General features: G+C 47.5%; 1 protein-coding gene across 6 annotated transcripts in view; it reads left to right on the forward strand.

Moving 5' to 3' along the window:
• XIRP1 (xin actin binding repeat containing 1) overlaps positions 1 to 15,188 on the forward strand; it is a 34,007-nt gene that overhangs the window by 10,078 nt on the left and 8,741 nt on the right. For 4 of the 6 annotated variants that reach the window (XM_027660664.1, XM_027660663.1, XM_027660666.1 and 1 more), the window contains exons 6-7: positions 12,239 to 12,399; positions 13,660 to 13,713. In XM_027660664.1, the coding sequence (XP_027516465.1) occupies positions 12,239 to 12,399; positions 13,660 to 13,713 (215 nt within the window). Of the gene's footprint in view, positions 1 to 1,994; positions 2,129 to 12,238; positions 12,400 to 13,659; positions 13,714 to 14,988; positions 15,134 to 15,188 lie in introns of those variants that run through there. The other 2 variants (XM_027660668.1, XM_027660669.1) reach the window with 2 other exon arrangements.

The following is a 15,188-nucleotide window of genomic DNA, read 5'->3' on the forward strand; positions in this document are numbered from 1 at the left end:
TGATGTGATGTGATGTGATGTGATGTGATGTGATGTGATGTGATGTGATGTCACGTGGTGTTGGCAAGGAAACCACGTCACATGCTGAACTGCAGCCTGGTTGATGTGTAGCATCCTCTCCAGGTACTGATACCTGCAGACCCACAGGGAGAAGAGAGGGGCCCCTCCAAAAAGCCCTGTAGAGCTCCAGCAGAGGTATTCAGGAGGAGGGCACCAAAAAAGCTAAAGCATCTCAGTAATTAAAGAGGGCTTTGAAAAAGAGGGAGTGACTTTTCACATGGGCAGATAGTGATAGGGAAAAGGGGAATGATTTTAAACTAAAAGAGGAGAAATTTAAATTAGATGTTAGGAAGAAATTGTTTACTCAGAGGGTAGTGAGGCACTGGAATACGTTGCCCAGAGAAGTTGTGGATGTCCCATCCCTGGAATTCTTCAAGACCAGGTTGGATAGGTCCCTGAGAAAACTGGTCTAGTGGAAGGTGTCCCTGTCCATAGACGGAGCTTGGAACGAGATGATCTTTAAGGTGCCTTCCAACCCAAACCATTCTTTGATTCTACAAATCTGGAAAATCAGCAGCAGTTGCTTGGCCCTTTGGAGCAAAGAGTCCTTTGGGGACCAGAGTTGTGCTTCATCTACTCATCACAACTCTGCTGAGATCTCTATGTGACCAGCATGCTGAGCTGAGATGGAGATATCCCTGTGCAAAAACTGTGCAAACACATTGCAGGAAGGGTGACAGACCTTGGACAAGCACCCTTACCCTGTGTTTCTGATGGTTCACTGGGGCACAGGAAGGCTAAAACAGCTTCTGCACTGGCAGAAAAAACAGATAATATTTTTGCCCCAAGATCACCTGGTCCAGCACAGCTCCCACCTGTGCATCTCTGTCCCCCACTGCTGCTGCCCCAAGCTGTCTGGCACCGGGAGCTGTGGGACATGGGCTTGGCCTGGGAGGGTGTGAGCAGAGTGGGACCCAGCGTGGGTCTCTTGCCACCCTCACCCTGTGTTTTGTGATTCTAAGAACTTCTGAGTAAGTGTTTTATCTCAGGTGATGAGAACTTCTGGTACTGGCACAGCCAACCCATATCTTTCATCGCCACAGGGTGATGTACTCCAGCATACACTCTCTAAAGGTGTCAGAAAAGTAAACCAAAGAGACAACAGCTGGGCCTGATTCAGTATTACTGGGTGCGTCAGCCATATCCTTATCCCAGCCTGCTAAAGGTGGACTACTAAAAGAAGCCCCAGAGCTCTTGACTGTGTTTGTATTTATTATTCAGCACAGCCAGGCAGGCTGTCCAGCTCTGACACACAGTTGTACCCACCATTAACACACTAAAAATCATACCCATTGCCAAGCTGAGCTTTGAGGGCATCAACAGCCCTCTTGGGGCTGAGTGCTTTAATATTATCCCTCTCCAAATATTTCCCAGAGCAACTGCCTGCGACACCACATGGCTACAGAGGGGCTGCAAGGATGGGGACAATTCCCAGCTTACCATAAAGCAAGTAATGTGGTTGTCCTTCTTTCAGTCACTTTCCTTTTTTTTTTCCTTCTTAGTTCTAAAATATCACAGCTGATGAGGAAATGGGGAACCAGAAAATGTAGTTAATACCTGTCACCTGCCCAGCTTTTCTCTTAAAAGTTTGTCTGTGGCCAGAGGGGACAGGGGCCTGGCTGTGTGGATCAAAGCCTGAGGACATGACAGTGAGTCAGGGAAATGCCTCTTCCCCATTGCACCATGGCCTGGAAGCATCCCCCTTCCCGTACTGGGTTACACCGGGGGTATTTTGAATGAATAAATTCTGAAAATAAGCCAGGGCCCAAGCCTTTCCCAGCCTCTGTGCAGGATTGCTAGGACTCATGATTGACTCAGCCTGGTGGAGGAGCAATTTCACTCTTCCCTAAAAATAGACCAAGTGGTTCATCCTCTCAACATAGCCCAGCACTCAGTGATAAAACCAGCTGCCAGGGACCACTGGGAGGCAGTGAACAGGATCGAGGGTGTGGGGAGTGGAGTGGGACTCCTTGTAGGATACACTGAAGGCTGCCTGGCCGTGAGTTTCTCTTAGATTTTGGGGCTGTCTGCGGCGTGACACACCTGTCGGGACTACAGAGACCTTCCTGTAAGTAATACTGGGGCAGATTAGAGTGGGGCAAAGTGTTGCATGAAAATGAACCTCAGACTGATCCTGAAATGCAGGACAAATGAGGGTGCTTAGCACCTTGTGCTATGAAAGAGAAGCTGCAGCTTCTGGAAAGCCATGGATTTTATTCTGTTGGCCCAGAGCTTGGTAAATCCAACTCTCTGCTGCAGAAGTTGTGTTCCACAGGCGGTGGCTTTGCTCTGGTTCAACGCCATCATGTGGGGCACTTGGGCACGTCCTAGGCAGAAACAGAGCATTGTGCTTGTGTGCTTTTCCTCTTGTCTTGAAATACTGAAGTTCTCAGCTTTGAGGCTTAAATTCATGGGGACAGATCTCAGTGCCTATTCTCTCCCCCAAAAAATACTGTTATTTACCATACCTCTGGTCACTGTGACCCCAAATAGGGGTAAGAATTCGTATGGGACTGGGTTGAGCCGTATGGACACTGGGGGTGGAGGAGACCTTTTCTAGACCCAAACCGTGTTCAGGACTGGTAGTGGGTAGGCAGCAAAGTGTGGACTGTTCAGAAGCAAATGAGCTTTGCTTTATCTTACATCACTAAGAAATAGGAGGCAGGGAAGGTTTAGTTAAGGAGGGAATTTCTTTCCTTCCCTCTTCAATTTCCATCTCCAGAGGGGGCTGAGAAATATGTTTGTGACCCTGAGACAAAGAAAGTCTTCAGGAGCCTGTTGGGTCAGCAGGATTAATATGGCCACATCACTCCCTGCTTGTGCTCACGTGTGTGGAAGGTAACTCCAAAAACCTGTGTCACTCTGTAAGACAGAGCAGAAGTCTACCCCTGTGTGCACATGTGTGTCTTATACCTTATTATCCATTTGCCAAATCCTTTTGGCTCTGAGGTCTGTGTTGTGGTCAGCAGGAGAGCCAGGACTGCAGGTCCAGCCCCTCAGTCACTGTGGGAAGGGCCTGACCTGAGTTGGAATTTTTTCTCTGCTCTTTTTTTTTTTTTTTTTTGCTCATGTATTGGGCAATATTTGAAATTTCCTTCTGAGATTCCCATCCCTCTGATTGCTGCGAGAACAACAGAAATTCCGTAACTTTCCCCAGTTGCCTCCATGTCTCCAGTTTTCACCTCAATCTTTGCCAAAAAATATGTGAAGTAGCTTCAGATTTTCATCAGAAAACAGAGATTTAGGGAAAGAGTGGTGGAGTTGCCTTTGTTTTCCTGTGCTTCTGGTACAGATACCACTTTGCAAGAAGAGAGAAAATCTGAAAACCCATATTCTTGCCCAGGCAAAGTGGTAGATAATTCATTAGTGGCAGTTAAGGGATCCAGCCTGGGTGGAATTTGCTTTCAGCCCTTGAATAGCTGCAGTGTTTTGTAAGACACAAAAACCTTCCTTTAGGGGGGAAACCAAGCTAGGATTCCCGAACTTTGTTACTAGGAGGGTGAAGATCCTTCTTTTAGCACCAGCAAAAGTCTCCAGTCTGGGTTTGAACACAGTAGCAGGAATCTCTGCATTAAGTACTGTGTCTTACTGGTATCTTACCCCTTTAAACCAAACATTTCTCTCCTCTCCCATATTCTTGCTGCCAATTTGCCTTATTCAGAAACAAACGGAAATTCCCGGGAATCTCAATAGCAACAAGCAGGTTGGGATTTTCTCTTTAGAGGATACTGCTAAATTAGTTTGGGGCACGGCTGTTTCTTCCAAAACAGCATTGAGTTTTCTTGGCTGCCGGCAACGAAGGGCTGACAGCGGCATGGAAACACCGGGATAAGAATAGAAAGCCAAGGCAGGGTCTCGCAGCTCCTCGGAGCTTGTGGCATCCCTGCAATGCCCCCGCGTAAACACCATGGCATGGCAAAGAAATCCTTAAAGATGCATGCCACGGCCCTGATCCCTGCTGGGCCCTGCATCCCAGGCAGGATGTGAGGCCGGTGATGCTCACAGGGGCTCGTGCCTGCTCAGACATTCCCAAGGTATCTCTTCGGAGCGGTTAGAGAGGGCTTCCCTTAAAAGGTCTGGTATTTGCGGCATGCCAAGAAGCCCTCTCCCCAGGCAGAGATTATTCCAGTGGGCAGTTTGGTGTTGCTTTCCCTGGGGGATGGGGGTTTTAGAGGGAGGGAAGCTGCTGTCATGAATGGCCATCCTGAATTGCAGCCTGCAAGGGCTGAGATGCTGCACTGTGGGAGGAGGGAGAGCAGAGAGAAGACACTGGCAGAGGGTAAAAGTAGCCCTGATGGTGGGATAGGTGAACTAGGGGAAAGGGGGAATAAAAACAGCTCTCGCTGGATGTCAGGTGGGGGTGTTTATCACCATTTCAGTGGAAAACCACTCTGTAAATAACAGGTGAAGAGTCACTGGAGGGTACGAGAATGGTGCTGGCGTGAGCGGGCGTGACACGATCCCAGCGTGTCAGAGGGCCCAGCGACACACAGTCCGGGGAGAGAGCAATGAAACATCCACTCTGCCTTTATTAACCCTATATTAACTTAGCAGAGGAACACGGAGAATGAGGTAATGCCGAGCAGACTGTCAGGTCTCCACTCACCTTCTCTAGACATTTGATACCCAAAAAGTGAGGTGATGGGGTGATGCTGGAGCCCTCTCTAAGGAAAGACATCCCACAGCAGTTGGCCCACTCGGGAAGGCCACGTCCCCAACAGCAGTGCCACTCGCAGCTGTCTCTCAGCAGAGCTTCTTGGCATTTTTTTGGTGCCAGGAATAGAGTCCTCCACATTCCTGGATTTTTGCAAAGCCCAGAAATAGCCCTGAGCTGCCTTGGGGCAGATACTCAGGTCCGCCTGAGGCTAAATTTTCCCAGCTCTTCTCAGAAGCTCTTTAAATTACCTGAGGGTCGTGATGCTGCTCCTGCAAATTCCAGCTGACGCTGAGGAGCCAAAAACATTTGCAGAAGTGATGGAAGATCATGAACCTTCAGTTTGGAGGTGCTGGAAGTTGCAAAGAGATCTGATTTTGAAACTCAAGGGCAGGAAACAAGATATTCCTCAGCAGCTTTTTCCTTCACCCCCCTCCACCCCCTCAGATTTACAAATGTAACTTTATACACGTGCAAAATGTTAATTATTAGCCTATAATTTAGTAGGCAATTCCTAAAGCATGAAATGATAATTTAAATCTTATTTCCTCTTCAACACAACTGGTCTTTAGTTACATTATTTTATTTTACTTCTTTGTTTAGCACCTTCCTCTGGTTCTGGCGCTTTTCAGACCATTTCCCACCCCAGAAACTCATCTATTAACTCTGTGCACCAGAGTTCCTCAAGTGATTGCAACATATGGCTTGCAGATAGCACAAAATCTTTCTTAAAACCTTTCAAAAGAGAATTATTTATATATGTTGCCGTGTGTTAGTCATTACATTTATTTTCTATACCACAGAACCCCCATCTCCAAATCAGGGATCTGTTGTACATGATGCTGTACAAATTTATTTGAAAGGACAAGGTGTACTCATGAAAGTTTGGAATAGGGAAAACAAAGGGGATTTTAAGTTGAATGATTTTTTTTAATCATCTAACTGTAATCAGTGCTGTTCTCTACATCTGAGTTGGTAGGTGAACCTGTGAAAATCTTAGTTCTCACTTTTAAAGGTTGATTCCTAGCCCATATAGTTATAACAAACAGGCAACTTTGACCAAAACAGTAAAACAACACATGATTTCTATGTAAAAAGAACATGTTTACGATTGCCACTCTGTCACATAATGAGACAACCCATGGCAAAAAGAAAAAAGCTTGAATTTCAAATCCTCACGGTCCTTTGTAGGACTGAAAATGAGAGAAAGTACTGCAGTTTTCAAACAAAACAAAGTGTGATCCTGGCGTCAGGAGGGAGCACCCGTGAGGGTAAGCAGATGTTTTAGAGCATGACTCGTCCTCAGTCTTTACCAGGGTCTGGCTAAAATCCCATTGATGCTCCCTGTTGCATCTTTGTCCCACCTTTTCTACCCCTTCTTTTGGAGAAAAACACGTGACATTTTAACATTCTCTAAAGCCTCACAAGTGGGTCATGAGGGTATTGAGAAATAGCTAGAGACGCTCTCCCATCCCCAAATCCTCACACCCCCCTCAGGACTACACCTCCCTGCTCACCTTCTTGGCAGCCTCCAGACTAGGGCAGCAGGGAGCCTGCCCCACTTCCCACTCCTTCAGCATGTGTCTCCTCTGGAACAGCTTCCCTATGGACCAGGACCACTGGTTCAGGGGTTGGGGCAGAGGTTTAAACCTTTCCCCGCTGACTGAGCACCCCCAGTGGGCTGCCTGGCTCTTGGATTAAGCTGCAGCACTGGTTTCCCAGCCACCTTTTATGGGTGCTTACCCATCCATGTAAATTCCCTCAACCCAGCCCTGGAGCAGTGCCAGTATTTGGGAGTCACTTTTGTCAGGGAACCGATTCTCCAAGAAGAAAAACTGGTAGGAGGATGGGACAGATGTGATTCTGTACATGCAGCTGCCACATCCAAGGGCAGAGGCACTTCAAAATGGGGTCCCCATCTGCAGGGATGTGCTTCCAGCTTCAGGAGGGGTCAGTGAGCTGCTGAGGTTTCACCAACATGCAAGCCAGGGACAAGCAGTTGGTAATGGGGACACACGTCCAGCCACACAGCCTGGATCAGGGGGCTGAGCTGGTCATGACCATCCAATTGGGGGTTGCCCATGGCTAATCCCAGGCAGGGGGGAATAGCAGCCCCAGATTCCCAGGAAACAGCCAGCCCAGAGCACCACAAACCCAGCAGCATTTCCAGGTCAGTTCACCTCCATTCCCTTGGAAAAGAAAGTTGCTTTTACAATGGGAAGAAATCTCTATTTTGTCTCTGATTCCCCTGGTGCTAAGGAGTTCCAGGACGCAGGTCCCTTTGCTCAAACTGGCCTTTGAGTACTGGGTTTTGGGTCCTGCACCATGGGATGCACCAAATGCCTCGTGGCACCTGAGCTGTGGCACAGCCAAGAGGTGAGACCATAACACATCTGTGCTTTGGGCACAGGACATGCCAGGTACAGCAGCCAACACAGCACACCCAAAATTGACCTGCAGAGGAGCAACGCTGGGCAGCCACAGAGCAGGTGACGTAGGATGCCAGATTTGGGGTGAGATGGTCTCATAGCACTGCTCTCTTCAGCGAGTGATGGAGCGGGATGGGACCCTGGCAGAACTTGCCCCACTGGACTATCCCTCTCCCCCCCACTCATGCAAGCCCCGTGCGAGCCCCCACCTGATTTCGGCCCCCATTACACAACCCCCAGCTCAGGCACTGCCCGTGGGGCGCACAGGGCCACACAAAGGGCTTTGCTTAGCAGCTGTGTTTGCTCAGGGCGGCTGATTTTGGGAGCAAAGCCGATGACATGTGGTTGGCCAGGCGACCCGGGAGACTGGTGCTGAGCTTGCAGCTTCCTTTTTTAATAGGTGACTCAGGCGCTCGGTAGCTCACTGGGGTTGGTGGTGGGAGCTGTGAAGGAGTGCCAGCGGCAGAGGTGGTGGACACCAACAGGTGGGTAGCGTTGTTTCTTTATAGGCTAAATAGGTTTAAGTAGGAAGCAGAGTGACACAGAGCTGCTGTGTTACTGGTGAGATGGGGTTTTCTCGGGGGAGAGCGGAGGGGGGAGAGGTTTTGTTAGTGATTTGTTTTCCACTTGTTGGGAGTTGACTGTCAGATGCAACATGATTATGGTTCAAGAGACCTGTAATATTATCTTCGGTAGGAGACAGAGCAGTTGAGTGATTTAAGGGCAATAATTGAAGAGGAAGTTGGTGAACTTTTAAATGAATATTTAAGAGTCCTTTTCCCCCATTGCCTTGCCTTTTCCCCCTGTGCCTAGAAGAATCAGTGAGTACAAATGAATACAAGGAATTATTTTTCCCCGTTGCAAGTTTCCAGTTCCCACAGCCCTCCCTGCCTTCCTGGGGTGCAACTTATGGGGCACAGAGGCTGTAAACTGAGCCCGAGCTGCATATGGGTCAGGCACGGGAAGAGCTCAAGAAACCCGACAGCTGCTCCCCATGGACAGTCCTAACATTGCAGCCCCTCACACGAAATGTGCAGATTCATCCGGCGCCAGGCACTGGCACCAAGGACATTTTGCCGACAAACGCCAGCGGGGAGGAGCATTCCCTGTATCCTTCACTTAGGCAGCAGAGCCGTCAGCCGCAGTGCCAGCCGCTGGGCGGGACGGGAGGAGGGGGTTTTCAGGAGCTCTTTCCTTCTATTTTAGCTCACAAGGGGATGCTTTAATGCTGGAGGTATCTGGTTTAAAGTCCCTGGGGCTGCAGTCAGTGCTGGTCAATCAGCGCCGCGCGGGATGCATCACTCAGCGCTGGGTCGGATGCCGAATGTGCCAGCGGAGCTCTTTTGCTCAGCGAGGCAGAAATGTGGAGCCCAGCACAGGGTTCAAACTGGGCTTCCATCTCATGCACAACAAATAACACCCTAAGCCTGGCCTGCATAACAACCTTTGGCTTTGCTTTAGCATCCCCAGCTGAGAAGCTCCCCGATCCCTCCCAGGGGATGCACCTTGCTCACAACTCTGGATGCGTCCTCGGTGCCGCTTGGATGCCGTTATCCACACACACGTGACAGCTCGGCTTTCTCGTTAGCGGAATTAAATGTTATTCTTTGGCTCTTATCTATAATTAGCAATTTGAAGGGTGGCAGCAGCCTGTTTCGTCAGGCAGAGACGTGTGGAGAGACCAGACTTTGTGGAAGCGCGGAGCCAGCCGCCCGCCCGGCGGGTTGGAGCGGCCCCTATCTAAGGCAGGCGGGGTTTCTGAGAAGTGATAAGCAGAGGGCTGTGCACAGCCTGTGCACTGGAAAAAAAAAAAAAAAAAAAAAAAAAAAAAAAAAAAAAAAAAAAGAGGGGGAAAAAAAGGAAAAAAAAAAGAAAACAAAGGCAGCGATAAGGGAATGGCTTCAACGAAAGCTTTGTATCTAATTATATCTGTCATTAAAACAAGCCCTGTGGCCTTTCATCCACCCAAGCTAACGGATGAAGGACTCAGCAGCACTGACACTGTGCTATTTTCCACTGCAGGGACTGGAAATATTCCTTGGGCTGCACTATTCATTCCTGGCTGGAGGGGTACATTGCTTTTCTTTGTGCAGTATCTCTACCTACAGGTCTAGAGGTCAATACAAATTATATCATCTCAGTGGTAATACCCATAGACTGGGGTGGGAGGAGACCAATAAATATCACCAGCCCAGCTCTAGGACGTGGGGATGCTTTTGCTAAGCACTTTGCACCAAAGTGGTTACGCACAGTAACACTTGTGTCAACCTAGGGCAGGATCCCTGCCTTGCCATGGCCCATCTCCTAAAGATAGTTTTCAAGAGAGCCAAGGATTTGTGTTCATTTTCCCAACCAGAAAGGCTGCAAATCTGTGCTTGGTTGCCTTTCTGCTTTGAAGCTAACAAGGCTCACTCTCTCCCCACTGCTCTAACTGGGAGGCTTAGCCAAACCTCATCACTGTACAGGGGAGAAAGCTTCTGCTTGCCAGGCTGATTGAGCCCCTTTTTGCCTTTCCACTAGGTAACTGAGCAATGGAGGAGAAAAGAAAGAGATTCCCAGACAAGATTTTCCAAAGCCCTCCTCAAAGCCTTCTGCAGCCAATTCAGCAAATGCTGCAAGGACCCTCCTGATGTCTGTAGGACAAGGGGGAACAGTTTTAAACTAAAAGAGGAGATATTTAGATTAGATATTAGGAAGAAATTCTTTACTGTGAGGATAGCAAGACACTGGCACAGGATTCCCAGAGAAGTTGTGGATGCCCCATCCCTGGACATGTTCAAGGCCAAGTTGAACAGGGCTCAGAGCAACCTGATCTAGTGGGTGGCATCCCTGCCCCTGGCAGTGGGATTAGAACTAGATGACCTTTAAGGTCTCTTCCAGCTCGAATAATTCTAGGATTCTATGATTTCCAGGATGCTGTTCATCTCAAAAATCCAGGATCTAGTCAAAATTTGGGGTATCTTGAGAAAAGTGGGGAAAAGTGATGAAACCAGAGCGTAGTTGCAACCTCTCAGCCTATCTCAAGATGCACCAGGTCTGCACCAGCCTTGCACTGTCTCCACTGGCTGTAGAAAGGTAGTTCCTTTTGATTTGGTATTTAAACTGTGGACAGCAGAAATCAGGGGAAAAGGTGCCATATCTACATGGTGACTTAGCAAAAAAAAAAAAAAAAGGCATTAAGGAAATAACTTCTTCTGTTTCTGCTGACCTTCAGCAGAACTGGGCAGCTAAATGTGTATTGCATCCCACTGCTTCCTCATGTATCCAGCCTTGGTTCATCACCCAAATGCCTGCACATATGCAGGAGCAGCTGGAACAAAGGACAACAGAAATCTAGGGGTTTGGCAACTTCCAGCAGCACACTGGTCAGGGTCTGACAAGTCACTGAGGTCCCTCTGCTCTTGTTTTCATGGCTTTTTGGTGCTTGCACAGGAACTGGCATTTCATTTGAAGCACCAGCTCCTGGAATCCTGTTAGTATATAACATTAACTGTTGTCAATTTAAAATAAAACCAGAGCAAATTTCCTTCAGCATTTTCTAGACAAACTTGAAAATCTGAACTTAAAATGCAGAAAAAGAGTCATTTGGTTTGTTATTTACTGATTTTCATGATTTGAGGACTGAGATTTGAGGGCAAAGAATGCTGGAATGGCTGCAGTGCTTCTAATGAGCACATATTAAAAAGTACATCAGCCCTTTCCTGGCTGTGCAATCGCTGGATTTGTGGAGAGAGAACCCATTGTTCAAACAGAAAGCATTGCAAATACCTCACTAAATCCAAATGCAGCAGTGCAAGCCTGCAGAGAACAGGAGAACCTTCTCGTGTTTTTATAGTGGTCACAGAGAAATTACAGCCCTGACTAACCTGGAGAACTGAGGTGCATCATGTAGGAGTAAAGCTCAGTATATATCTCTTGATGGGAGGTGGAGATGGCATTACCTAGCAGGGTAATGCAAAAAGAAAGTTCTTAGCTGGAATTTGGGGTTTCTGTGAAAACTGAACCCATCAGCATTAAATCCATTAATTTTGACCTGAACCTTCATGGTGGATTCTCCGTCCCTGGAGGTTTTTAAGATGAGGCTGGACGTGGCACTTAGTGCCATGGTCTAGCAACTGTGGTGGTAGTGGATCAAGGGTTGGACTTGATGATCTCAGAGGTCCTTTCCAACCTGTCTGATTCTATGATTCTATGATTCTCTGGGGATGGACATAGCTTTCATCCTCAGTGGGAAGGGAAGCCCCCACTGTTTAGGGGGATTAGGACCAAGGGGGATGGAGTACAATAGGCAGGAATGAGGCACCATGGCCTTGACATCATCCAGAAGTGCGTGACTGCTCCAACCATCCCGTCCCTCTGTGTAGCCCCCAGGAGGTCTGGTTAATAGTTCACCTCCTCCCACAGTGGCCATTTCTCCATGAACCCAATAGGGACAAAGCTCAGCTGTGGTATCTCCATGGGAGACATCTGAACAAAGGTAGGAATGCTGAATATCTTGAGTATCTCAGCAATGCCATGCTGGGCTCCAGTGGGGGCCCTATGGGAGCTGGTGCAGCTCAAAATATCAGTTCTCTAAATTAAGAGCAGGGTTTGGTCCTCTGGCTCTGCCAAAGGCTCCCTGCTGCATCCTGGGGTAAGTCTTGTAGCCTCTTCATGTCTCCATTTCCTGAAACAGGCTCCCAGAGAAAAGGTGAAGATAAATGGATATAACTGCCTGAGAGGCCCATCCATAGTAGAGTGGTGGGAATTGGCTCAAGTTAAACACATGTAGCTCCTTCACATCCTCTGACTCACTCGTGTTTGGTGATGGCCTTGTCCAGGGATGCAGGAATGGGAGTGGGCTCTGTGCCCCACCAGCAGGATGGTGGCATCAGGTCACTGCCAAACACGTGGGTCTCATCCAGGCTCAAAATCCATTTCAGCCATGAACAAGGTGGAAATGTCCGTGATTTTTCTCTGAACCAAAAGGGCATGATGTTAAGTTTTGGGGGGCCAGGGCAGGGGCTGCCCGGGGGATTGGTGTGCAGGCTCCAGGCTGGCCCTGCCCTCCCGCCTTTGGCTCGGGGCTCACCAGGCACGTCTGTCCCTGTTTCAGATGATCGGACACGGTCATTTTTAGACACATCAGACAACGCTATCCACATACTTCACCAAGGACGAGGGAGGTCCTCTGCGCCCTCCGTGAAGGAGCTGTCGGCTCTCTATCTCTCCCAGACAGCTGCCGCTGCTGCTGACGCCGGCAGCCCCGCACAGCCGGTAAGCACCAGCATCCTCCCCCTCCCAAATCACCAGCGGCATCCCAACAATGTCCCGCCCAAGCAAGTGGTTGTAAGAGAGTGAAAGAGAATGTGTCTGGTGAAGTATATCTGCAGAAACACAGCGTTTGTTTTTCCAAAAATGACCATTTTTTCAATTGTCACTTGAAAATGCTGGATGAATGTTATCAGAGGTTCTGGTATGTGTGGGATTTATAAGCTGTGTACAAAAAACCACATATTATATACATTTTAAATTCACACATACAGACACATACCAAACACACACACACACCCCCCCCAAGCACACACACATCTACATCCACTAGCCCATACCGTTTATTCATATATAATTTCTGCTTTATTTGCATGTATGTGTTTACACACATCCATGGAGGAAATATTTAGCACAGAGCACGATCTACATCTCCATCCTATCCCCATTCCAGCACACGCACATGCACATGTCCACATATAACACAGTCAGACATAACTGTGCAGTACAACCTCCCGTGTTCCTCTGTTTGTAGTCCTTAGCCTGGAATCCAGGGATTTAATCCCGCACTCCAGGATGATCAGCGAGCCATAGGATAATTCAGGGTTATGAGGCACATTTTCCCCATTTCCCCCGTACCACTGGTGATCCAGGAGTAACATGGGATGGGATTTCATATCTGGACCACTGCTGCAGGCATGTTCATGTTTCCCCCCTACTCTTTTATGGGGTTCAGAGATGTAGTCTCTCAAGTGTTTATTGTGACTCCCTACTGGACAAGTCTAGACTGAAACAGTTCCAGTTGAAAATAAGTGAATGGAGACTGTAGCTGGAAAATTACAACTGGTTAGAAGACTAAAAAAAAATAAAATTAAGAAAAAATCCAAAATAATGAATTAAGCATTTTATAATGCAATTACAAATATAGATCAGTCTTGTTTTTAAAAAATTGAAGTATAAAATAAATAGAACCTAAATCAAACTTTCCTAGTTTTTATTTCCCCTAAATCTAAAAAAGTGTGTTTTGGGTTTTATTTGTTGGCTGAGATTTTAGGAAACGTACATTTTTGATCAACCTGGAATAAGATTTTTTTTCTCATCTGTACAGAACTACCAGTGACCCAAAATAGAAAACCTGACCTGTAATGGTTTTCAGGTCTCTGTAGCTGATATACACCTTAATACACATAAATACATAAAAATATATATACAGATAATGTGTCTTACTACGCAGTTAAATGTCATTTCTCCACATATCTTTTACAGAGTGCTGTGAAGGACAACTCCATTCACTCTCCCCACAGGCAGAAAAAAAGCAAGGTAGGAAATGTCTAAGATAAGCACCGTTATCTAACCAAATATTTGTGGCCTGTGAGTGTGATTTAAATACCCACACAAGGCAGCAAGGAGCACTTTAATACTGAATATAGCTATCAGCTGCTTAGTTGCCCTTCCCCACGTTCAGAAGTTCTTCACAGATAAAAAAAAAACACACCCTTATTTTTAAAAGTGCATTCAAAGTAAGTTGGCTCATGTGAAAGATTTGCATTTTACACTTGCTGCAGAATATGCTGATTTTCGGTATTCTGAGTGTGGGTTTCTTTTACTAATGTTCAAAACTTATTTTTAGCCAGAACAATCTGCGTGTAACAGAGTGAAATAACACCGCGCACCACTGCTTTGAGCAACAACTAATAATATTCCAGGCATAACTCCACAGATGTAACTGCACAGGCATGCCAAGGGTCAGCAGATCTGTTTACTGAAAGGGAAGCCACCAGGATTACAGTCTCTTTTAGACAATGGTTAAAGGCTTCAGCTACCTTCCCTGTGGACAAACGCCCAGGCAGAGCAGGTTGCAGGTATTCAGTTCAGTGTTCGGTGCCCAGGATTCCCAGACTAAGGAGAAAAAAATGCAGAAAGGGAGGCTCAAAGGTAGGCTGGACATCCACAGCTAAGCTCAGGCTGAGTTTAAACAGGTCTAACTTCCCTGGCACCCAGCTATGGGTGTTACCCTGAACTCTGATCCCTCAGCCTTGTTTTTTCTCCTAAGGGAGCACAGAATTTGGCCTGCTGATCTCAGCAGTTTGTAGACCTTAGTTAGTCTCATATCCGTACAAGTCTGCAAGTCAGAAGAGCTTTATTTAAGTCTCTAATTGTATAACTGTCCATCTATTCTTGTGTAAATGGTGACATGGGGTACACCCATGAGTCCAACAGAAGAAATCATTAATCAGATGAACATCCTTCCCCCAGCTCTCCCTCTTGAGCAGTGGGCAACCCATGGTGCTACCAAAAGCTCGTCGTGCTACCTCCCTACCCAACATCATCAGCTCAGTTTGAAACTTTGGTTCCCTCTCCCCCTTTTACTTCTTGAGACCTCTTCACAAAAAACTCCTTGACTTTCTCCTGAAACCATATCCTATGTTCCCAGACTCCCTGCAGGTCCTCACACTGCCCCAGACACAGGGGAGCAGGAGGGAGAAGTTAACTTTTAGCTCATTACTCTAAGACAGCCTTTTCCACATCATTCTTGTGGTCACTCTCTTGGTGGCACAGCCCAAATCGAGCACCTCTGTTATGCTGTAGCTGAACTGAATCCTGGGGACCGTAGACTAACCACCTCACCTGGATTAGAGGCCTTGCCTTGAGCTGTTGCAGTGGAACCAGAGCTAACACCGAGCCTGGAGCGTGTGCAGTGGTGTGATGTTTTGGAGTGCTGTGTGCTACTGAACCAAAGGTATGGAGCTTAGTAGGTGCACGGAATTCCCTTGTTGGCTTTTCCCTTTGCCGTT

The sequence above is a fragment of the Corapipo altera genome, unplaced genomic scaffold, assembly GCF_003945725.1.
Source record: "Corapipo altera isolate COAL_440 unplaced genomic scaffold, ASM394572v1 126, whole genome shotgun sequence".
NCBI classification, from domain to species: Eukaryota; Metazoa; Chordata; class Aves; order Passeriformes; family Pipridae; genus Corapipo; species Corapipo altera.